The sequence below is a fragment of the Apaloderma vittatum genome, unplaced genomic scaffold (genome assembly GCF_000703405.1).
Source record: "Apaloderma vittatum isolate BGI_N311 unplaced genomic scaffold, ASM70340v1 scaffold12290, whole genome shotgun sequence".
Lineage (NCBI taxonomy): Eukaryota > Metazoa > Chordata > Aves > Trogoniformes > Trogonidae > Apaloderma > Apaloderma vittatum.
In genome coordinates this window covers 266-25,149 of record NW_009695105.1, presented here as the reverse complement: position 1 = coordinate 25,149, position 24,884 = coordinate 266, and the positions used below count along the sequence as shown (strand labels likewise).

General features: G+C 39.3%; 1 protein-coding gene across 1 annotated transcript in view; it reads left to right on the top strand.

Moving 5' to 3' along the window:
- Positions 1–24,176, top strand: part of LOC104269588 (fer-1-like protein 6) — a gene marked incomplete at its 5' end in the record, with an annotated part of 61,913 nt that extends 37,737 nt beyond the window's left edge. The window contains 18 exon segments of the mRNA XM_009870036.1: positions 576–759; positions 951–1,095; positions 1,097–1,118; positions 2,114–2,236; positions 2,358–2,397; positions 4,160–4,275; positions 5,712–5,843; positions 6,868–6,993; positions 8,016–8,143; positions 8,991–9,161; positions 10,276–10,436; positions 13,307–13,449; positions 14,054–14,142; positions 16,144–16,242; positions 16,680–16,921; positions 17,266–17,429; positions 19,669–19,769; positions 23,952–24,176. Of these exon segments, the coding sequence (XP_009868338.1) occupies positions 576–759; positions 951–1,095; positions 1,097–1,118; positions 2,114–2,236; positions 2,358–2,397; positions 4,160–4,275; positions 5,712–5,843; positions 6,868–6,993; positions 8,016–8,143; positions 8,991–9,161; positions 10,276–10,436; positions 13,307–13,449; positions 14,054–14,142; positions 16,144–16,242; positions 16,680–16,921; positions 17,266–17,429; positions 19,669–19,769; positions 23,952–24,132 (2,367 nt within the window).
- Positions 24,177–24,884: the final 708 nt, after the last annotated feature.

Genomic DNA, 24,884 nt, shown 5'->3' with positions numbered 1-24,884 from the left:
GATAGAGAAGTTTATTTCTAAGACAAAAGGATAATAAAATACTAACCTGGATACTGAAGTATGGCTGCTACAGTGCTTTTTGCTTCCATTGTATGTCACATGTCCAAAGGGCTGTTTTTCCTTTTGTAATTCATCCTATAAAACACGTAACCACCCAGTGTCTGCATCTTATGGTTGGGCCAACTGAGGTAGGCAGGGTTAAGAACCTCAGCAAAGCAGCAGTGGCATTAAGACTCATAACTTCCAACACAGTGTTCATTCTTTCTGAAAGTTCCTGATTATTTCAGTTTATTCTAGCAAGAGATGCTCGTATGTGACAGCATGGGGCTCAACTCAGTAGCAGAATCCATATGGCTCACTCCCTATTCTAAAGAGCAAGGCTTTCTCCAGACTTTGCAGAAAACTGTAGACAGAACTATATTGTCAATGCTGTATGCATTTTGCATGTTATGTTAATGGCTGAGGAGGGGAAGGGAGAGAAGAGTAAAAGCTTTGTTGCCATGCACAACAAATATACTACACGTGTTCTGTATTTTCTAGCTATTCTCATGCTGCTATCTGTCCTCCTCCACCAGGAACTGCCTGAAAATGAACTCCTACATCCTCCTCTAAGCATCTGCGTAGTCGACTGGAGAGCGTTTGGCAGGAGTACTCTTGTTGGAACACATACCATCAATTGCCTTAAGCAATTCCTGTGTAAGACCCAGCTGGGCCCCCAAGCTACACCAAACAGACTAGACATTGTAGAAATTGGAAGAGGTAAATATCTGATCCTGACCCCAAATAAAAAGACAAAGATCTTGTTCAGAGGCTTAACAGCAGGCATGTACTTAGAAGATATGCTTTTACTGTGTTAAGTCTAGGGTCAAACCCTTAATGATATCATCTTTTGACTACCACCAAATGTGATGGCAGCATTTCTTACCTAACTTGCAAAAGTTCAATTTCAGCTATGCCTGAGTCATCCCAACAACATGAGTTATCCCGAGAAGAACCATTTTTAGCTGATCATGTCTACGCCGAGGTGGAGCAGGGTAAATGTACAGTGGTAGAGCCAGATCCGTATCTCGCAACACTTCCTGCCACTGAGCCAGAGTGGGAAAGAGAGAAAACAGAAGGTGGGTATAGCTAGAGCTGCCAGCTAACTTTCTGTTAGGGACTTTATCCCTTCCTTATGAAGGAATCACAGTCGTTCTTTTATTGACAACAATAAAAGCACAGGATGCGTATCTGAGTTTCATTCCCGAAGCTGCTTCTGCAGGTACACAGAGCATGCATTGACCATGCTTCTTTAACCTTCAAAGTTTCAGTGCTCAGATGTTTCCAGCATGCTTCATAATTAGGAGGCCAAAGAAACTGCAGGGATGTCTTTTTCCCTAGATGTACACACCAGTCTGGATTCTTCATCTGACATAGAACAATTTTAATGTATGACAGCACAGTATAGTAGGAAGAGTCCTGAAGGCAACCCCATAATTTAACCATCTGTGGTATATTAATTATCACTCCCACCTAACTGTCTATCATTCCCAATTATCTATCTTTGCTCCAGCCTCCTCAGCCAAGCTGACAACTCTCTATAGAGGTGTAGGACAAAACACTATATTTAACAAGGGCAAGTCTTTAGGCAAAAATGAAGTTAGTAAGACTTGTCACATGAGCAGGCAATCCTCAGGATAAGATTTTAGCTTTTTTTTTTTAAAGAGAACAGCTGAACTGCAGCAATTTTTATAACTCTTGTCTCCCAAAAACGGGTGTTCTTAAAATACTTGTGGACTTTGGAGAAACCAATTTGTATCTGAATTTTTGCATCCCTTAAAAAATCATTACATATTTCTCTGTGTAGATTTTGCTGTTATATGGGTTTCTCCTGTGTCAGTATCTCAAACATTCAATGTTTTGGCACCATCAGTAGGTAATAGATAGATTTAGCAATATGCTGATCTTGATGAGGTGTCTTGGAATAGGAGACACTAATTCATATTGCATTTTATTTAGCTCTTGAAGGCTGAAATCTTCTTCATATAACTCTGTTCATACTTGATGTCATGACTCAAGTGATTAATTTTATTCAGTACTAGAGTTCAACAGTGTTTTTCCCACGCTTTGGTAGGGTATGAAAAAATCCATCCGACGGTCAACAAAGAGGAGGAAAAGAACAATTGCAGATGAATCAGCTGAAAATGTTATTGACTGGTGGTCAAAATATTATGCCTCTGTGCTCAAAATGCAAAAGGTGAGTCACCCAGCATGCCCGAAACATTCATGCATGAACAATGCTGTAAAAACTGACTTACTGCTGAATGATTACTGCTTTCATAACAAGGAGCTTGTTCATTATCTTTTTATTTTGAAAGGCAAAAGGAATATTTTCCAGTGAGGGAAAACCTGAAGACGGTAAGTAAATTATTTGGTTTTTTTCTATTATGTTTTACTACTAATACTTTGCTTCTCTACTCTTTCACCATCAGCGATTAATGTCTGGTAACAGAATACTGCTAGTATATATTTTTCCCTCTAAAACTGATCAGATGGTGGGTAGGTTTACATGAGTTAACATGGGTTTCCTGTCATTCAAATCTCATGCACAAAGATTTGCAAAGTCAAAGTCCTAAATGATAGAAAGTGGAGATTAACCAAGTCTTAGGTTGCATTTGTAACAGGTTCAGAAAAAGAAGTTTCTCTCAACTTTTAATCCATTTCAGAATACCTCATTAGGTGGGAACAGCTTCTGTTAGGAGACTCTGTAGTTGTGTGAAAAACTTTGTGTCTAGCTCAGGTTTTAGTGGAATTTTTTTCCACAAGAGTCTAAAAGAATTGGCCAGAAATCAGCTCTCTATGTGTGTGTGTACCTATGTCTCCATACACATGCACTCCATGGCTTCACAGGTCCTCCTACAATCAAACAGAGCTCGAGAAATTTTATTTTTTGAACAAATGTGACTGCTGGAGCAGACTGAGAAAGAAAACCAATATTTACAGTTTACACAGAGCTGCTGTTCTGAATGAAATGATAGCACCTTCCCATGCCAGAACTGACTGCACTTCACCAGTGATTGAGGTGAATTCTATTTTAAAGGAGGTGTTGATACTGCTCTGGATGAAAGACACAACCTAAATGTCAGATGGCATCATTCTGGATATAACAGCTGATGGTGTTTCAGTGATCATCATGGCTGCTGAGAGATGAAGGAGATTAGTTTCTGAGTGAAATTCACTTGTCAGCATGGAGGAAATATTTAGATAGCAAATGTTCTACAAAGATTTGATGTTCACTTACCATTAGAAATTTACTTGACATTGTGACATCCATCCACATGCTATTCATAGAGTCATAAAATCCAGGCAGTTGTGGCATATTGGTTTTGACTGATGACCTCAGAGCTTGTAAATTCTCTTCTTAAAGTTTTTGTTACATATTTTCACCTGTGATGATAAGCATTATACATACAGGATTGCCCTGATAAAATATATATCTATACTTCTAAATATTTAGTGATCTCATACACACATTAAGTACTCAAAAAAATGAAAGTGAACTCAAAATCCAGATTTTAGCCAAAGAGCTGAACCATCTCAGTGCTATTTCTGAGGGCTCATCCTCTTTTTGTTGGGAAGTCCCCTCTCAGTACTCAAAGTCTGGCTTGAGGTTGGTCAGATATCTCCTCCTATTTCTCATACTTCCAGACTTTCACAAGGTGACATTCACTCTGTTTTGTGACACCTTTCAGCAGAACAGAACTTGGATCGCCTGATCACTGAACAACCACTCAGCCTAAACAGTGGCTTCCAGTTTTTAATAAAACTTAAATCCTACAAGAAAGCTGATAACATCTGCCAGTTTGCAGCTGGGAGAAGTTGGAGAGGAAGGAAATGTGTGGTTTGGGAGACAGAGGGTAGGGAAGGAATGATATAGGACACCATCACACTTGGACATCCAAGCTCATTCTGAAGACTGATAGCTGCAGACATGATAAAATGCCACCTCTCTGGCTGGAAGAATTGGTGGGGAAAAAAAAAAGTACTGTATGATTGGCAATAGAAGAATGAATGGAGAAGGAGAGAAGGGGACTCTTTAAAATGTATTTTGCATACCTATTTGAAGTGTTTGATGTGCTTTGCTCACTAAAACCTACATGATGTCACGAAATCTCTGCAGATAACCAAACTTCTGACCACATTGCATTGATCATAGAAGATGAGCCAGACAAAAAGAGAAAGGATAAGACATTGAAAAGAAAACAGAAAGAAACTCCAAGCCTAGCAACACTGCAGGTAAGAGAGAAGTAAGGCTGAGCAGTAAGGATGGTATTCACTTTCTCCCCAAACTTGACATCAGCAGCTGGTTTAGTAAATCCTCCTTACAATTATTTCAGACACTTTATCCTGATAAAACACACAAAATGATAGTGATAATGAACATCAGCACATGGAGCACAGAGGAAACCAAGGTCTCATAGGGTGGATGTGCCCTACCTGGCCTTAGACCTTCAATTTACCAGCATAGACACATGGAGACACTTAGGTGAAAATTCAGGTTTTTTTGTTGGCCTGTAAAACATCTGCTCTAGGTGAACTTGCTTTGGCCAAGAGGTTGGACTAGATGATCTTCAGAGGTCCCTTCCAACCTCGAATGTTCTGTGATTCTGTGTATGAAGCTGAATATTTCAAATTTCATGCTGGATATATAACAACCTGTTAAGAATGACTTGAAAAACAGTAGGAAAAGCATTGTTGCAGTTGCTAGTGCATCCTCCCTGATGGGGAGGTAATACTTGGCTCGCATTAGATTTAGCTGAGTAGTGATAGAAGGAATTCAAAGGAAACTATATGGGTCATGTAAAATGACTGAAGAGATGAGATTTGAAAAGGTTAGGACTACTTGGATTGGATTGTGCTGAATAAAGAGGAGTTTGAAACTGCAGTTCCCATTTTTTAAGAGATGGCACTAGTCTGGGCCCTTCTGTTTCACACTAAATCATCATCACGGCTAGGCTTCGTGAACGAAGATATGGGAAGGGCTCTACCCCCACTTGCTACAAGCGCGCTGATGGCTAAAAAGGCCGATGCGGGATAGGCAAGTCCACTTGCAAAAGGCACAGTGGAAAGTCTCCTTAGGTGGTATTGGCGAGGCACAGTTCTTTATGCATTGTCTTTTCTCCTCAAGACTAATTCTACGTGCATTCTCAAAGGAGGCAGCAGCGTTATAAATGACAGAGGGAGAGTGTTGGAGAAAAGTCCATCCTTTTAAAAATCAGTTAGTTATTTTACCTATCCTAAAGCTCTGTCCCCACAACTCTTTATTATTATTATCTGTTTTGCTCACATGTTCTGACACATTAACATAACAGAATGGGTTAGTACATCAAAGGCACATAGCACAAAGGAAACAGAAGCAGAGAGCAGCACATCCACACCGTTTTTCCCCACACCAGTGCTTAAATTGTTCATTCTAGCACTTCCAGAGCCATGTCTACCTGCTGCATTAACATGCTATTCCAGTGTTTGGGAAGGACATTGGTTAAGGAGAAAGCTGATCCTGTTTTGAGTTGGGAATTAACTTTTTTTCCTCAAGGACTTTTTGCAAAACCCTGGTTTTATTAAAATCTGTATTTTGAGTCAAAATGGATTTCTAGTCATCTCATAATAAAAAAGTTGCTATAAATATGTTCACTGCACCACAAAAAATAAGCATTCTCCTATTTTCAAAGATTTATGAAGGAGACTTGGAGAGTGAATTTAATAACTTTGAAGACTGGGTGAAAACTTTCCAGCTTTTAAGAGGAAAATCTAATGATGAAGTCCATGCTGACTCTGAAGACAGAATAATAGGAAAATTTAAGGTGAGCTTTAATGTTGATTAAATGGGTAATAGTTTAGAGACTTTCTGTTTTCATGCATATTTCAGTTATACCAAAGATGAAAGAAAAAGACATTGACAGTCTGCTGTAAATAGAATTATCTCTTTGTTGGATCTAGAGTCATATTTTTCCTTTCCCATTATCTGATAGATGAAAGCAACACCCAGCACAAGGTGCTCACTGTTGTTTTGAAACAAGGAATTAAAAAAAAGTTTTAAATCATAGAAAGGGAAGAAGAGATGTATTAGGTAGTCTAGATTCCACTAATGTAATTTCATTACAGGACCATCAGTTACAGCACCTTACATGTATTTTTCAGTAATTTAAATGAAGGCCCTTACAGCTACTCCAGTCTGAAACAATGCACAGCCTGATCCAGGGCACCATTAGGCAATCTGAAAACGTAGTTCAAAGCATGAATAATGCCAATAGGGTTTCAAGCACTTTGTAGTTTAGAGGAACTGATTAAACTCATTGATACCTCAATTAATTTGCAATGCAAATTTCTGTTCAAATGACTTGCTAGTCACTTTGAAGCAGCATGAGTCAGTATCGATTTATATGAGTTGCATAGTGGCTGCAAAAATACAGTTGAATTCCAGTCACACTGTTTTGAAATTAACCCAGTGGAATTATCAATTTCCAGATAGAGAGTTAAGGGCTAAATATTATTTTTAGAATATTAATATTAAGAAAACTAGATTTAGAACACCTGCCGGTGTTCATCCTTCAAATAATAAAATAGAGAGCTGAGAGCATGCAAGTACTTCCTGCGATCAGCTAGATGTGATGATAATACCATGTTACAGAGCAAACACATTTTAACCGACGATGTTCAGTGCATGGAACTCTCTGTTCCCTTTGAGTGGTATCACAAAATGTATTGCATATATGTACGTTCTGCAGCACCGGCTGCATGAATTATGCTTTGTTTTCATTCAGAGGGTTGTTTTTGTATTGCACTTGATCTATTTTTTGAGGGAGATAAAAGACAGTATATTACCAGGGCTCCTTCTGCATATACCCAAGTCCTGAGGATGGCAGCTTGCTGGAAGGAGGGCAGCTCCGCATCCTGCAAGGGATACCACCAAACCACGCCGTCAAAGTCCTCATCAGAGTTTATATTGTAGCAGTAAGTAGAAAGATGTTCTTTCAATTTTGAAATAATTTGGATGTTTTATTTTCAACTCATTTTATGCCCAGTGTCTTTGCACTGAAACTTCTGAAAATCCTTGTGCGGTAGACTATTTCAAACAATATTTCATGTTGTAGAAATGTGTGTTGAAAATAGAAAATGTTACATGGTAAATCACAAATCACAAGACCAGAGAATCACTTCGCTTGTTCACACTCAAAGGGCTAGAGGTATAATATAGTATGGACAACCTGTTCCAGCCACATTATGCAAATGTGTTTTGATTAGTAGTTTTGATTAGTAGTTTCAAAGTGACATGTGTTTAAACAAAACCTCACTAAGGGGGAAATGGGAGCATATTTTTCAAGGACTGTGAATTGCATGTAATCAAAGTGGTAGATACTGTGAATAAGTTATGGGGTGGAGAAAAAGGCAGAAATATAGAGGACAGGATGATGAGAGAGCGCAATATAGGAAATAAAAGGGGTAGAAGGAGCTGGTCTTTCAGAGAAACAAGGGAGTTGCAGGCAATCTAAGGGAGGAAGAATGGCATGTAGAGGGACAACAGCGAACAAAACAGAAGAGAAGAATAGGAAAAGATTGCTTTATTTCCTGAATATACAGACTTCCTAGCTGTCTTGTAAATACAGATTAAAGAGTTATTTTGCACTGTTCAAGGATCTGGACAAGTATTTTGGGGAAATCTTTCCTGAATCCTACATGTACTTGTGCAGCCAGCTTCTTCCTCAACATTGCCTGTCCTGCTCATCAGTTTTTCCATCTCACTGGTGGAAAAGGACTTACTTACGTCTGTTCCACCTTTGCAAACTCTCTTCTCCTCCAGATTGTCTTTTCCCAGTAGCCTACAAACGTAAATGCCAAATTTTATATCACATGAGGCAAGCAAAGCCCCTCAACTTCAGAAAAAAACAGGGCTGGGCAGGAAACCCACAGTCCTTTGTCATGACCATATTGCACTTAAGCAAACTTCTCGAGAACACGGTCTTCCTTCCTAACAGGCATTTAACCTCAGCCCAGCTGATCCAGATGGCAAGTCAGATCCCTACATTGTGCTGAGACTGGGCAACACAGAGATTAAAGACAGGGAAAACTACATCCCCAAGCAGCTAAACCCAGTATTCGGAAGGTCAGCGATAGCATGTTTTTTTATTTAGTGGTGATTTCTACTTTATCACTTGCCATTACTATTGCTGTTACTATTACAAATTGTTTATTATATGATGATTTCAGCCTATTTAGATGTTTTGCAATTCTACTGGTAAAAGTGTTGAGAACTGGTGTCATTCTGTGTGATTAAAAAATTTTCATTTTCATACCAGTCAAAACACATCATGGAATGCAATCTATGAGAGGTTTTGCAAAATGATGCATCAGAGGAAATGAAGCAACAAATGATCTTGTCTGTGCAAATTGATGTAATTGTTAAGTTTAAAGTGAAATAAATACCAGCACAGTAAAGCGTGATTTTGCAATCTTTGTTGTTATTTCAGGTTAGATAGACTGCCAAATAAATCTCATAATTTTAGGACTCGGATAAAATAAAACTTAGTTTTTTGAACCCACATAGTCTTCTGCATAAGGGAGCCAGGGGCAAGCTGTCAGTAAACATCAACTTTGTATTATCAATGCTTTATACTTATTTATATTGTTAATGTTAATAGCTGTGATTTTTTTTGCCAGTAAGCTTCCCCGTTTTAAGAAGGTTGAAAATGTTTTGAATTGGAGTTATTCTGTAAGAATGTGTAGACAGAGGAACTGTACTATGCTGGACTGAAAGAAAGTACTTTTGCACTGTGTGTTTCCAGTATGTTCAGATATTTCACTGAAACAAAAGACACTACCAAAAAAACCCCTAACGCTTATTAGAAGAGACACTGTCCACACATTGTTTACACAGTATTCATTAATTTAGTCTTTTAGGTTTCAAAGCTGATTTGACTGTAATCAAATGTAGGTCTCAATTTTTGCTGTAGATCATTTGAAATCCAAGCTACATTCCCCAAGGATTCCTTGCTCACAGTCCTGATCTACGACCATGACTTTGTGGGAACAGATGATCTCATTGGGGAGACTAAAATTGATTTAGAAAATCGTTTCTACAGCAGGCATCGAGCTACCTGTGGGTTGCAAAGTCAATATGAAATGTAAGTACCTCTTCAGACAGCAGCAGAGCACACAGTGAATAACTTGACTTGAAGGGAAAATTCCAGATGTGGCTAATTATTATGCTTTCTCCAGCATGAAGTGTCACAGGAAGTCTTTAATTAAAATTCACCAAAGAGCTCAGCAGTGGCTTTGGTTATATCCCAGCCTCAGTAGGAAGTGAATCTTTTAATATTGTCAATACTGTTTATTCACCAACTATTTTAGATAGTAAATATCCTATGTGTAACATACCTGCTTCATAAACTGGTTTTGGACAGGCATAAAGGGCAAATGGAAAAAGAATGTGTCAGAGAAATTATGACAAGGCTCTACTCTGCTCTCCATCACGCAGCTGCAACTGGAGTTATTGCAGCAAGGACTGGTGTGGCACTGGGGAGAGCGGGAGAAGAGCAGGGCTGCTGGCTTGGCCTCTGTTACAGGGGTGGGTCACAGGATGGAATTGCTGAGCTCCTGGTCCCTGTCATACAGCTGCACTCTCAAGGATGTTGTGTACAAAGATCAATGAAAGCAGAGAAAGTTGAAATAACCCAGTTGCCCTGGGGTGGGGCACTCACCTGGGAGATGTGGATTTGGGGTTCTTCTCTTATGAACTTTTCTCTATTTTATCTACGAACAAAGGGTAATGTAAAAAAACAGTCCAGGGGCACAGACCAAACCCCAAGACATTCCTTGTCAGCTCAGTCTCCAGTGAAAATCTCTGCTTCTCCTCTGGACATGAGAGCCACAGAACACCTCTTAAATGGAGGTAGAACGCATAGACTTAAATCCTTTAGGTAGAATAGGGAACAAGCTCTGGTCCTTTTCCTCTTGGAGAGCATGCTAATGCCTGGACTACTTTATTTAAGCAATGTGTAAGGCTGCCTCAACCTCTTCTGTTTTAAGAGAAAAGAGTGGTTGTTCCTAGGACCTGAGCAGAGGAAGGTCTCAGGTAAGAAGTAGTGCCAGACAATTATAAGGAACAGTTTGGCTGAGCAGGTGTCAAGGCCACTGACCACAAAGTAAATCTCTGCATGGGAAGTCCTGATTTGCCAGTGCACTTTGCTGAAGGAAAACCTCACCCATTTCTCTTTACTCTCTGTTCCCTCCTTGCAGAGAAGGGTACAATGCGTGGCGAGATGCAACCAAGCCAAGCGAGATCCTCACTAAGCTGTGTAAGGACTACAGAATAAGTGGACCCTACATGCGGCCAGGGGAGATACAAGTAGGAACAAAAGTCTTTAAGGGACAGACAGTCTTCACAGAAGATGAGAATGGTAATCAAGTAATTCATCATTCTTCAGCTGTACTGTAGCAGTCCCAAGAGGCTGCCTATGCTGTAGTTGTGGCCCTATTGTGCTATGCACTTTAAAGTTAGATAACTGGAACCTGTCTTTGCTTTGAAATACTCATATAACTGTGGTGATGGAGGCTTCGCCTGTACTAACTATTATTGTAGCTTTATTCCAGATCATCTGCAGGGTGAGACAGTTATTGCTTGATGACCTGACACATCACGATGTGTGTTGGGGAATACTTTGGACTAGCTCCTTCCTGGTCCCAAGGATGGGGCTCTCAGGATTAGTTGCAGTGCCGGAGACCCTCTTGGAACATGTCTTCTGGCTTAGTTTCATCTGAATGGAGTGCAGCTGGCATGCTCTGAGATCCTTCCACCCAGGAAATCAAAGCATGGGAAGTCAGGAAGAGACTTTTCAAGAACCCATTCCCTGTCTAACACTAGTGTAGACAGACCCAAGAAGTGACAAGAAGGGGGAAGGGAAATACAGATGGGAAGTAAGTTACTAAAGGTCAAATAAGTCCTCTGTTTGACCACAGTCAGGTTCCAGCCCACTTACCTGCCAGTCCTACCTTACATACTTGACTCTCTTCCCAGCTAATTTTTTCCTCCTCTTGATTATTACCACTCTGACTGCTCTTCTGAAGTGCTACCACAATGCTGTGTAAATCAAGGTGTCTATGGGGTGCATGAATCTAGAGGGCAGGACAACATTTACTGTCAAAACTCGCAGATTAAAAAGCTGTCAAAGCTACCAGGAAGTTGAGTGTCCATATTACATATGGGTGGAGTGGGACAGAGTTATCTGTGAAAGATGGCAGGGGCATTGGATGAGATGATCTCTGAAGATCTCTTCCAATTCAAACTATTCTATGATTCAGTTTTATACTTAGAGTAAGGAAAAAATTTCGAGGATGAAGACTGTCGGGGGAGGGTAACAACAGGAGCCGATCTTTGAGTCAGTAGTGGGCATGGAAACTTCTTCTCTCTCGTCTGTGTTTATTCGTCTTTGAGCAAACACCCCTTGGCAGCTACAGTATATAGGTCACACCTTGAGTGGAAGGTTGCTAAGGTAGCACTAATGAAGGGAGAAGAGTTGATCCATTTGTGGTTTCTTGGCCTGAGAGAGATTTATGACTCCAGTATTGCTGTTTGTTTTCCTCACTAGCAGACAACTGAGTGTGACTACCAGCAACGGGGTCTGTCAATCAAAATTCTGATTCATTAAAATGAGCTTCAGACCAACATCAGACGAGATGACGGAAACCAAAAAGCAAGGAAATACAGAACCAGATGGCAAAGTCCAAAGTACTTATGCACATAAGTTTTTCAACATCTTATAAAGAAATAGTTTACAGCAAACAGTCTTCTGCATAATAGTTATCCAGATTGCTGTTCTGACAAATATATCTGGGTCCTTATTTCTTGCTGGGTTTCTGTGCTGGTCATCATTTGGATCTGTAAATCTAACAAAGACAACAGGTTTGAGCTCTAGAGGAGTACTGAAATGGGGAAGCAGTACATTTTTCACCTTACAGGTGGAGACAATTATAGTTACAGGCCCTATATTCAGCTTTAAATTACAAGGGAAAGAATAATTTAACTTTGCTCTAGGAACATTAGAATAGAATAGAATAGAATAGAATAGAATAGAATAGAATAGAATAGAATAGAATAGAATAGAATAGGATACGAAACAATACAACAATTCTGTTCATTTGGAAGGGATCTACAACAATCAGATAGTCCAACTGCCTGACCACTACTCCCAGGCAGTCTAGGACTACCTATAGCCAATGGGAAGAAATAAGCATATTCAGAGGGTGAAATCAATCTTAAGAAAGGTGTCTTAGAGAGGATGTGGGTTATCATGGGACAATATATACCCTTGCTATTGAGGCTGTCTGGCTGAGTAGCTGGGGATAAAGACCTCGCTTTTAGTTGGCTAAAAGTAGTGAAATACATCACATCTCAAACATATGTCAGTGTTCATCCTTCTTCACTCTCTGAGCCATTAGGAAGTGTTTAATACCTGCTCTTCAAATCCCAGACAAACCTTTTGCCACCTACCACAAACACTCATAGGAAAAGTGTTAACTGTTCGCTGACAAAAAACAAGTCTTGACTTTCTTCTCACTTAGGGAATTCTCTCCTAATCTAGGAGATACCCCTCTGCAAAAGTCTGGGTTCTTTTTGTGTGGAGCCCAAACAAAAAGGAATGAAAGAAAGGCTCAAGGACTCAAAAGTCATTCTCTGCTGTTCAACATCCAGACTACTTTCAATATTAGCACTGGTTCTTCCTTGAGATGTCAGTCTCTAGGGTCTCTCTTCCTCCAGTGTCCAAACTCAGCTGCTTCAGTCCTCTTCCCTTGAGGTGTTATTTAGTTCTTCAGGAGGGTCTTCATTTTTGCCATCACAAGGCAAAATGAGGGGTAGATACAACTGCTAGTGCCTGTCTACTGTCAGCTCTGTCAAGATCCAAGTCTCCTTGTCTTTTGTGAGCTGTAAAAAAGCCTCACATTTGCAATTTTCTGTAAAAAAAGTACTTCACAGTTTTCTTCCATCTTCTTGTTAGAAACTGTTACTGTAATAGTCAAATGACTCACTGTGTTTTACAGATAAACTCCTGCCTAAGTGCTAATCTTCTAGTTCCCCTGGTGGGTACCCTTATTTACAAGAATCAAATGCATTTCAAGACCCTTCTTTACTTATCTGGGATACATAAAACCTTCCTTTTAACTTGAGCAAATTTTTAATACCCTTCTTTAATAATTAATGGAACATATTACCAAGGGGTTCAACATTTTAATTCAGCTCTCTTTGTTCTTTTTGCTTTACCCTTTCCTACAGAGGAGCCGGTTGAATCATACGAACATCTCTCCTTAAAGGTTTTACGTGCTTGGGAAGAAATCCCTGGAGCTGGATACAAACTGGTCCCAGAGCACATTGAGACTCGGCCTCTCTACCATAAGGATAAACCAGGCATGGAACAGGTAGAGCAGCTCAGAGGTCGTTGCAATTGTAGAACAAGCAACAGTTTTCCTTCCCTCCAGTTATTATGATTTCTGTTTGTATCTGCAAATTTACAGAGACAGCAGCCAGTGTTGTACCTTACATGAGACTTTGTACAGTATTGATCTGGAAAATGTGACATACGTGTGTATACAGACAGTTACCTAAATACACAGTAATCACACAAGGTGTAACTGCCTATTTTCAGTCTCATGCTTTGAAATATTTTTTTTAATGTTTTTTTTTAAATGCTTTTAAATGCTTTAGCTAGTTACATTAGCACACACTCCGCTCATGTTTAGACTTTGGTTCTTTTTTGCCATTCATCATGTACTATTTTTGTATGGATTTTGCCTTGAGGTTGCCAATGTTTGTGCTCAATTCTAACTTCTCCAAACTACTGAAAGATTACTAGAATATGTGCATGATATTGCACAGTAAGTTTGTAGATGAAATCATAGTTGCAGGATAGTAAACTGGTTGGGGCCTATAGAGGAAGTGGTGGGTTTGGATGTCAGAGCTACATTTGCCTTTTAAAGTGTCTCTAAAATAGGTTGCAGAGACGTTTATCTCTTTGTTTTCAAGGGTCGTGTACAGATGTGGGTCGACATGTTTCCTAAAGATATGCCTCTGCCAGGACCCCCAGTGGACATTTCCCCAAGAAAACCCAAAGGGTAATACTCCGTTTTCTTCCCAGCACAGTGGCATAAGTCTTCAAAGATTGAGGCTTTCTTAAGTGTCTGGAAAGAACTACAAAAAAAGCTACCATAACAAACTTCTGTTATCCTGAGAAAAATGGTCTTAGGTTCACATGACTTCAAGTCAAATGAAACCGTCAGTTGGTATCCTCCAATAAACAAGTCAAAGAACTGTTGGTAATTTTTGACCAAGGGCTATCACATGTCTCTTTTAGAAAGATCTCTCTTTTTCACACAGAAATTGCAGGTGGCTGGAGGCAAGAGTCCCTTAATTCTGATGTTATCATCCATTTATTGAGCTGGAAATAGTAATTCTGGTTTCACTACCTCTTCCAGCTAGATAACGTACTGGACCCTGGTTGAGAGCTTTAATCTGATGCAACATTATTACACCTATTGGATTTCCACCACCTCGTTCAAAGATAAGATCACAAAACACATAAACCAGCAACAGATAGAAGAAATACCTTTGGAAATACCTTTCAAATTTCACACAGATACTTAAGCTGCTTTGTATGCAACACTACACAGTTCTTCAAGTCAACTGATTATTTGTAACTTAAACACAAAAAATAGCAACAGGGCTCCCAGTCTGTCCTGTATCAGCTTTATTCCAATGTTTTAGAAACGTCTTTCCTGAGTATTTTGTGTCTGAAGCAGCATCAGGTACTATTTCTGCATTATTTATGTTTGAAGAAGGATCAATGTAATAAAACTACATTTCTTTTCCTTTTACAAAGGACATGATTTGAAAAAAATTCCAGTTTATGTAACAATTACTTTCTTCAGACCAGAACTTTCTATAAAGCTTCCTAGGAACAAACATTTTTAAATCCATAAAGAATTAAAACTGATGATACACAAAAAAACTGAGTTGTTGAGGCTAAGTTGTAGTTGTAGCAGGGAAAAATATTGTCAAACCATTAATTATAAGAAAAGAGTAAATATTATAAGAAAAGAGTAAACATGCAAACACACATTACACATTTTGCTGAGAAATGAATATTTGCTGCAGCAAAAAAGGCTTCAGGCTTCATAGGACTTCGAACACTGTGTGAAAATGTTTCTTGTTGGCCAGCTTCAGCAGAAGAAGGCTTTGACGGGACATTACAGATGAAAGTTTCTTTGCCTAGTGCAGAAGCTTGGTTTTCATGGTTAACATTTCCATAAAAGCTCCATGACCTAGGATATCTGGTAACTTCTGGCGCAAACAGTTTCACATCTGAGATTGAGGCTTTTTCCAAGACAACATATGTCATATGAGAAAAATTCGATGTTGGTGTTGTCAAAGATAGATTTTTAAATTTTTATTATATTGCAGCTCATACAATGACTCAAGGAATACCAATTTTGTAACATCAACTGTAACATCCTAATTTCGGTTCAAGCTTCTAGAGCTTTAGACAGCCACCGAAAATTGTATATAAGGAATGGAAAAGCTGGGGAAAATATAATTCCTTTTACTGTTTTTTCCAAAGATGATTGCACTTGCTTAAATGAAAATATCTCTAACTAGTACTTCTCCTCCATTTTAATGCACCAAATGCAATGTTTTTAAGCAGTTCTTCTGAAAAGCACCTTCCAGGGAGCTCTGTTTTTTATTAGCAAGCTGCTCACTGTTTTGGAGACTGTTCTGTTGATGTTGTTCAGATCAACTTTTCCTCTTTTCACTGCAGCATTTTTGTGAAAAGAATTGAAAAGCAACAGGCATATAAAAAGCAAGGAATTTTCCATCCTTCTAAAGCTGGCAAAGACCCCGTTATCGTCAGCATACTCCAAGAGCTGAGAGGAGGAGCCACCATCTCTGCTCTATCACTAAACTCTTGTAAAGAGAAGAGGCCTGAGGCTGATGCTATTTTAAGAGTTTTGCACAAGCACAACATTTCTTACCTTATAAAAGCATGACTTGATAGAGCTTTACATTAGTGTCTAACCACAGCTTGAGTATATACAGGCTTACTTTCTTTTCTTTTTCAGCTATGAACTGAGAGTAATAATCTGGAATACAGAGGATGTAATTCTAGAAGATGAAAATATCTTTACAGGGCAAAAATCAAGCGATATCTATATAAAAGGGTAAGTTCTTGAGGAAACCACTGAAATCAGTTTTGGGACATTGACACAGAATTTATTACTGCTGCACAACATGAATATAGAATGAGTAGTACTGGATAAACAACTGACACTGTCTTTGCCTGTCCCAAAAAAAGATAGATGTCTTGGCCAATAGCAAATTGCCAGCTGCTATTTTGGGGTCTAATTGAAATAAAAATCATGTTCTCGCTCTCAGCTTTTGATCATCACTGGCTATAACTGCAGCCTGTGCCACAGCTGGGAGACAGCAGAGATCCCCAAGCCAGGGTTGTTGCAGTGTGTCACAGTCCTGAACGGTGTGTTGCCTCCTACTGATTACACAGAAATTAGTAAATGACCATGCCTGTAAACAGATGATGACAACCACAGTTCAAGCTCCCATGGTAACAGCAGTGTTTTGCACTATGTGTGTGCCACAGGTGGATAAAGGGCCTGGAAGAGGACAAGCAGGAGACAGATGTACATTACAACTCCTTGACAGGAGAGGGCAACTTCAACTGGCGCTTTGTGTTCCCGTTCCACTATCTCCCAGCAGAGAAACAAATGGTTGTTAGTAAAAGAGAAAACATATTTTCCTTGGAAAAGACAGAGCGCAAAATACCTGCCGAGCTGGTACTTCAGGTGTGGGATTTTGAGAGACTCTCTTCAGATGATTTCTTGGGTAAGTATGCAGCTGGTCTGCCTGACCCTTACCTGAGGTGTTACCAGACCTGCCTTTGGTAGAGGTTTGTACAAAGCGATGACTGGGATCCAACTTTCACTTGTCTTTCTCTGAAGCACCACATTGCAAACTTACACATTTCTTGGAAAGGGAATAATTAAAAACTCAGATGAGATGATGCCAGAACAGCACAAATGATTGACTGGCAGAAGAGAGAGACATCCAGCTCTGAAGCTCGGACCCAAGCTGCTCCATTTCTCCACGTGTCTCATCTGGAAGATGCTGTTTGAATGACGTCATGTCTGTCTGGTCTCTGAGTGTTGTTGCATTGCTTCTTCCTCCAGGCACTCTTGAATTGAACCTGAATGGGTTCCCTCGAGCAGCAAAGACAGCCAAAAGCTGTGACCTAGGTGTAATTGTGGCAGCAAGTGAAGAAAACAAGATCTCCATATTTCAGCAGAAGCGCATCAGAGGCTGGTGGCCTTTCATCAAGGCTGGGGATCTCACGGTAGGCAGCTCACTACAAATGAACAGCTTTCCTCTGTGACTGATATGCTCTGCTGAGATCCTGAGACAGACAGTTGCTAATTTTAGACATGACTTCAGAAGAACAACCACCACTGGCAATCTGTAGGAGTCCTCCAAATGCTTTAGTGGTTCCCCATAGATTTGGTTCAGATAATCCCAGGCAATGAGAACACTTTGCACTCTTTCTTTGCTTTCTTCCACTGTTTCTCTCCCAGCACATTGAATTGGTAGAGTGGAAAATCAGGTGTTTCCAGTCAAGGAAAATCCTGGGAGGAATCTCATCTGCTTATTTATTTATTTACTACTAATTTTTCACTTCAACAAGGGTAAACAAACTGATTTTTTAGCCTACCATTATTCTCCTTGCTAGTGACATGTCTCAAGTAGAAAAAGTACAGTCCCCTCTTCTTGTTGAAGTATGCTCAGTAAACCGATATTTTTTGATTTAGTGGCAGGATACAATTGGTATAGAGTAATGCAAAGGTCAATGGCAGCTTCCACCAAATTCTATAAGACTTATTATATGAGAAATATGCTTCTAAGAAGAATGTAAATGGTACCACATAAATTCTCATGTATCTGAAGTCTCTAAAGTAACATGGCTTCAGTGTGTACCTAGGCATTTACCTCAGGGTTTTCTGCTGCAGCTTCTCTTCATAATGTTGTTTTGCTTTCTGTGTATAACCTAGAGCTACAACAAAATTCCTTGTTTAGCACAAGTTCTCTTTTGTTCCTGTCTTTAAGGCTTCTTTGTACTGTTACAATATAGGGATCCTCAATGTAAATGAAAAAAAAGATTTCCTAAACCTCACCCTTCCTCCATGTTTCTGTCCATTCCAGCAAGAAGAATATATTAATAAATGGTGCCAATTTTAAGTTCATTGCCTTCTTCAGATTGAAGGTGACTGTGTATTTTCCACAGATTTAGTGAACGGGCTCCAGATCCAAATCCCTGCTTTACATACATTTTCTGAATTCTAACACAATTCTCTTTCTCCCAGTCCACTTTTGTCTCTTGATCCCCTCATCTCCCACACTGATCCCTTTTATCTGCATGCTTCTTCCAGCCTAGTTCTGTGTTGAATCGCAGCCATTGGCCATAGATTCACAATTTAGCTTTTCATATCTGCAAAGAAATGAGGTAAACAAATATATGAAAAATCGTTTGTCTGCTTTTCATCCATCACAGATTTTAGAAAGCTGATTTGATATACCAACTTTTAATTGTTACTGGAGTATTTGAATCTCTGAAATATTATTTTTCCTGACCTAATTAAATCTATAGTGAAGATAGTAGTGAACAACATACCGGCATGAACAGTGGAAAAAGAGAATGCCTGTGTAACCTAACAGAGAGATATATCAACATTTGATACTTTCTGTGAGTGCAAGGGAAAAACAACTATTTAACCCATATTTAGGAAGTTCTAAAATAAATAGCAGGAGTTACAGTTGATTCTAAGAGCCCACATAACTGAGATTACGTATTTCTAATGCAAGCTGTAATAGACACGATCTTTTAGAAATATTCATATATTATTTATCACTTAAACTTAGTGGTTTGTCACAGTGAAAACAAGCAGTAAAACAGCAGGTATATTCCATTATGACTTTTCTGAATACTACAAATTATCAGCAATTATCAGCTGAACAGAGTTGTCCTTTTGCCACCCCTCTGAGTGGCCATCTTCTTGCTATCCATGAGGAAAATGGACTCTGAATCCACCTGTGGCTGTTCTCCTAGGCTGAACAAAGCTCTGGGATTTCTCGGTGTTCTTTGCCACCTTCCTTTTGTGAGCTGAGACCCCGTAGACCCCACGGTCCCAGCACTTGTGACTAGCTGAATTTCCCCCCATCAGTGGAGACAACTCACCCACAGCAGCAATGCAGCGTCAGGTCTGCCAGGATGTGTGATAGATGGAAGACAGGTCTCCTCAGATGAATTACATTATAATTTAGGAAGCTGAAAATATTTTTATGGGTCTGGAAGAAAACATCCTACCTCTCTTTTGTCACAGTCCTTGAGCATAAGTCAGGTATTTGATGCCCGAGTTTTCCTTTGTGCTTTCTCTTTAACTGCAAAAACTGTATCATATTTTCTTTAAACAATTTCCTTCGCTCTCAGGTGATTCTACACTTTATTTCTCCAAAAGCTAAATCCTGGTGTGTTTTAGTGATAACAACTCAGGGCTGGATGCTTACACATGATTTCTCTCTAGGGCAAGGTGGAAGCTGAGTTTCACTTAGTCACAGCAGAAGAAGCTGAGAAGAATCCAGTAGGCAAAGCTCGGAAGGAGCCTGAGCCCTTGGAAAAACCCAAGTGAGTAGGAGCATACTCATATAACAAGCTGGGACAGATGAGATGGGGAAGAGGAGGTGTCCTTGCCCCTTTCCTGACTTTTCTCCTCTTCTCTACTTCAGCTATGAGGAAGCCATTTGTCCAACTTCAGCATCACCTGGCTGCCAGCACTTGTAGCTGGCAGCAGCTTCCAGGTTACCTGAAATAACTTCCGCTTAAAAACCAGACAAATGGCATTGCTGCATATTTGTCTGCCGCTAGAGTTCATACATGGGCTCATTCCATAGCTGTCCTGGCATGTAATAACCTCTTAAGCCATTATAGCATATGCATGAACCCAACATCTCAGTTTGGTCACCTATAAAAATCAGACAGATTATATTTATTATATTAAGAGGATAAGTGTGAGCCATTAATGTTTAAATGCTTCAGAATGACTGTATGAAATATTTCCCATATCCGGCTTTTTTCGTTATGACCATTAGGACACAGAGTATTAGAAAACAAGAATTTTGCATATTAGGAAAAATGTCACTGAAAGTGTTGTCAAGCACTGGAACAGGCTGCCTGGGGAAGTGGTTGAGACACCATCCCTGGAGGTATTTCAAAGATGTTTAGGTGTGATGCTTAGAGACGTGGCATAGTGGTGGACTTGGCAGTGTTAGATTAATGGTGAAGATCTTAAGTGTTTTTTCCCATCTAAATGATTCAGTGATTCTGTGATTCTATGGTTCTAAGGATTATCTGCACACATTTAAAGATGTCTTAGTTGCTACATATCAATGGAAAATAACCTCTGCCTACATCTGGTTATTTTAGCATAAATTAATCACTTGCAGATAAAGGCACATGAAACATGAAAATGAGGTTGTACAGGAATGATGCGACGTTGATAGATCTACCTCTAATTCTTTTTGTTCTTTATAAATAGATGAAGATGCTTATTTTTCATCATAAGTCTTTTCAATGAGGTTTAACAAAGGCAGATGATCTAGAAGGAGCATTTCATCTTTCAGTATTTGTCTCATTAAAAAAATATTATCAGCTGAGATTTTTGCATTCAGAAAGTATGTACTTCCAATTGACTTAGGCTCAAGTACTTTGTTCCACTAAAGTAATGAGCTACGGAAGAAAAAAGAGAGAGAGAGAGAGAGAAATTGATGTTATATTTCCTTCTACCAAAACTTCTGAAAATCAATTGCTAATCATAATAGTAATCATGGCACATTCTGTATAATTTTGTTGGCTTGATATATATCTCAGGATAAACATGAAAAAGGAGAAAATAGCATAGAAGTGGAATTTCCAGTACCCTTACAAAGGGTAAAAATGTAGCCTGAAATTTAGAGGTATCAGAGACTTTTTGAAAATTAGCCTTAGAAAGACTTTAATCAATCAGTTCACCCAACATCTTTACCCAAAGGCAGGATGAACTACACCTGACAGCTGTCTATCTGAAAGATTCCCAATAATGGAAACCAAAGCATGGTTTTACAGAGGATGGACTACTGGGATTGCTCTGAAATACATGTGGTGGGAAGCAATCAGCCTAGGCTGTTTTCGAAGGGAATACAGGGTTACACGTCTAGAAGGTTGCCAAAAAGATGCGTAAAGGCACATCTCATTTTGCTCTCATTTTTTTCAGGCCTAGTCTGTGCACAGTGGGCAGCCTCGGGCTCCTGGGCCCCTTGTGTTTGCACCTCGAGGGCATTTTATCCATAAACATGCTGTTGGGCCAAAAGGTTGTCACTAGCCTAGTGGTTCCTCCTCTGCTGCAGAGCCAGCCCAGGTGTATTTTGACCTAGAAGCCACAAAGCCAGTCTTCCTCTAGATCTTGCACTGAATAAACAGAGAGGTTCCTCATCTAGGTTTTTATGATGAAATACACAGCCAACACAAAACTCAACCCAGTTCTGCTCTTAATTGAGATCTACGTCTCAATTAAATTAAAATTAGACTAGGATTAGTCTCACTTGATATTACCCATCTCAGAGCAACCAGGCTCCTTTTGTAGATGTTCATGTACAGATGGGAGAGTCATCCCATTTTACTAACATACATATCTTAAGATGAGAGCTGGGAAGATAGACGAGTCGTCCTTCAGAAGGTCCTTCCCCTCCACATACAGATAGTCCACAGTTGCCCAGGTTAGGCACCTAGATGTTAAAGTTAGGCAAAACAAATCCTAAGATTACTAAAACAATATCACATGTGGATAGTAAATACTATTTTAGCTAGACAGTCTCTTACCGGAGAGAAAATAAACTAATAGCTGAAGACATTTCATGCCTCAGTTCCATAAAGCTAATATTAAAGTTTACCAGCTCAGTGCCCCTGAGTGATGGAATGCATGGTTCTTACATGCACAGTAGTCAAAATCAACTGAGAGATAACAGATAACTTCAAATAAGCCCTCTTCAGGAAGAAGTGTGTCTCAGGGAGCTTTATGTCAGAACCTCCATGTCTCTATGACAGTACTGTAGGTTCACATTTTTTTGCTAATCATGTAGGCTCACACAGAGAAGCAGAGAAATTGTCAGATTCTTTTTTTGTAATTAAGATTTTAAATTAAGAAACAAAATAATTCCCAAACCAAAATTTCTTTTCTAGGAGCCACTAGACAGTAGCAAACTCTTTAATACACTAGAGCAAAAGCGGACAAAGATTAAATGTCTGAGAAGTAAAGAGAAACATGTAAATGAGAAATAAGGTGCAGTGAGTGTAATTTCCTGGTGACCAAAGCAGGAGGTTATCCATCTCTTCACCTCTGCTGATCAAGACACGATGCTTCTCTGGATGAACTCTGTTATAACTAATATGCTGCTATAACTGGTACTGAATTCTATTGCCTATGTTGCAAAGAAAACAAATTAAATGAGCAACAGTCTGTCTTTTTTTTCCCCCTATCTTTAAAGGTTATGAAAAATTCTTAAGTAGTTGGAACATGCAGACTAGGGATCTTGTTACTCGCGTCTGTGGTTCAGTAACTTTTAGTCTTCAGAGTATCCTTTTAAAAATAATTGCTTATAACCCGGAGGGCACATTTGCTGATTTATTTCTGAGTCATTTCCACCTCAGTATAAAACACACTCTTTAGTTAAAAGATATTCAGTTGACCTTTTAGATTTACAGACTTTCTCTCACATTGGCATTCACTTCCACAGGCTGAACACTAAATTCTCCAGATGACTAAGACTTCGCTGAAATTCCTTAATAAACAGCTTTCTGGAGTGAGACATAGACATTGCTTTTTGTGACTCTCAGTCTTAATTTCATTCTCCTTACTACTGCACCATCTGTACAATTGCAGTGATATTGGATAAGAAAGAAAGCCTGCACCCAGTTTTACAGGTGTTAATGTTTCTCCACTCCACCGTACTCGTCAGGTCACCCCAACATACCAAGCTGACTGATGTTGCCTCAGCTCATAGCAGGGCTGAGGTCAGAGGCACAGTGACTTCTCCAGCTGGGTGGCATACCAGATGAGAGACAACATCAACATTTTTCCTCTCTGTGTGCAGCCAGCTTTGCTGTACAGTATGAAGAAACTCCTGGTTGTGAAGGAGGACATGACATGGGGCAACTAAAACCTTATGATTGTGGAGTGCAGATATTGTCCGCCAGAGGAAGGTGGCTCTTGTTTATGTACCCAGGCAAACTACCTAGATGTTGGATTTCACCACATCTCCTGTTTTCAGGAGGCCTATTTAAAATTTCCTTCTGAAAATAAGCCATTCAGGGCCATATACCTGAGCTGGTTCTGACTATTACACCACTGTGTAATCACTGTTACAATCAGATTTTTTTTTGTAGTGGCTCATTACTCCTTTTGCAATGCTAAAATCCTTGCAATGATTAGAAAGTGATCGTACTCAAATTCAAGTTGTCTGTATTTCTTCTTTAGAATTTATCACGATCTTGTCTAATTTTGAACTCCATATCTTGCCTTAAATTGGCATAGCTATGAAGCATGAACTGAAATTTCATTCTGAGCGGTGTGTGGAACTTGGGCTTGGGCACCGATGGAAGAAGAGTGACCCAATAGTATGTGAAACTTGTGGAAGTTTGCCCTAAACTTGTTAGTGGGATTCAGGGAGTTAAAAGTCATTTTTAGACTCAAATACATGTTTTGCAGTGGAGTACCTATGGAAATAGCTGGATCTGTTTACAAAACTTTTTCTGTTTTTCTTTTTTCCCCTTTAGCCGACCAGACACATCCTTCTCTTGGTTTGTAAATCCTTTCAAGTGTTTGTATCATCTGATCTGGAGAAACTACAAGAAGTACATCATCATTGGCATAATTCTGCTTATTCTCGTGGTTTTCCTCGTGCTCTTCATCTACACGCTGCCAGGTGCAATCAGTCAGAGGATAGTTGTAGGATGAGCACAGGTTATGCTCTCATTGTAACCAATCATATGCAAACTCTTCACTTAAAAATAAGTCAGGCATACAGAATTAATCAACCTGAAACACATCTCATTCCTTGTAAAAAGAAGACATAACAATTCATTTCAGAAATTTGAACTGTCTTAGAGTATTTTAACATCTTCTTTGGCTGCTCATTCAGACACAGCCTTCATGTACATTATCATTAGCATACTGCTGCAGGTTTATGGAAAATGATAATTTGATTGTGCACCTAAAATTGAGTGTGAAGGTAAGTGAAGTATTTATTATTACAGAAAAATTACTAAATGTTTAGAGCAGAATCTGTACACAAAAATGTATAGTTTAGTCTTTGCATAGTTTTTTAATTAATTATTCAAACTATTTTTCAATGACCTTACAATGGCATGATTATTTTGAGATAAAAAGTTTATAAAAAAAATTTCTAAGGATAAATTGTCTCATTATGTGTCGTGTAGAATTCATTCTGCACCTCTCAGTAGAAGCTCTGTGCTCTATAATATCTCACAAACTTATAAATGAGGTAAGTTTTGGTGATGGGGAGGTAGAAGCAAAGATGGAAGGAACTTTTTCAGCTGCAGTTTGAAAGTGCTGGAGGTGGCTGGAGGAGAGGGATCAAGGCAATGAAGACTCAGCCACAGACACTGTGGTAGCAAATGATCCTTGTTAAGGAGAGGGAACAAGGAGAGTTCTTGACAAGCAGAGGGTAAAAGGAATGCAGACATGAA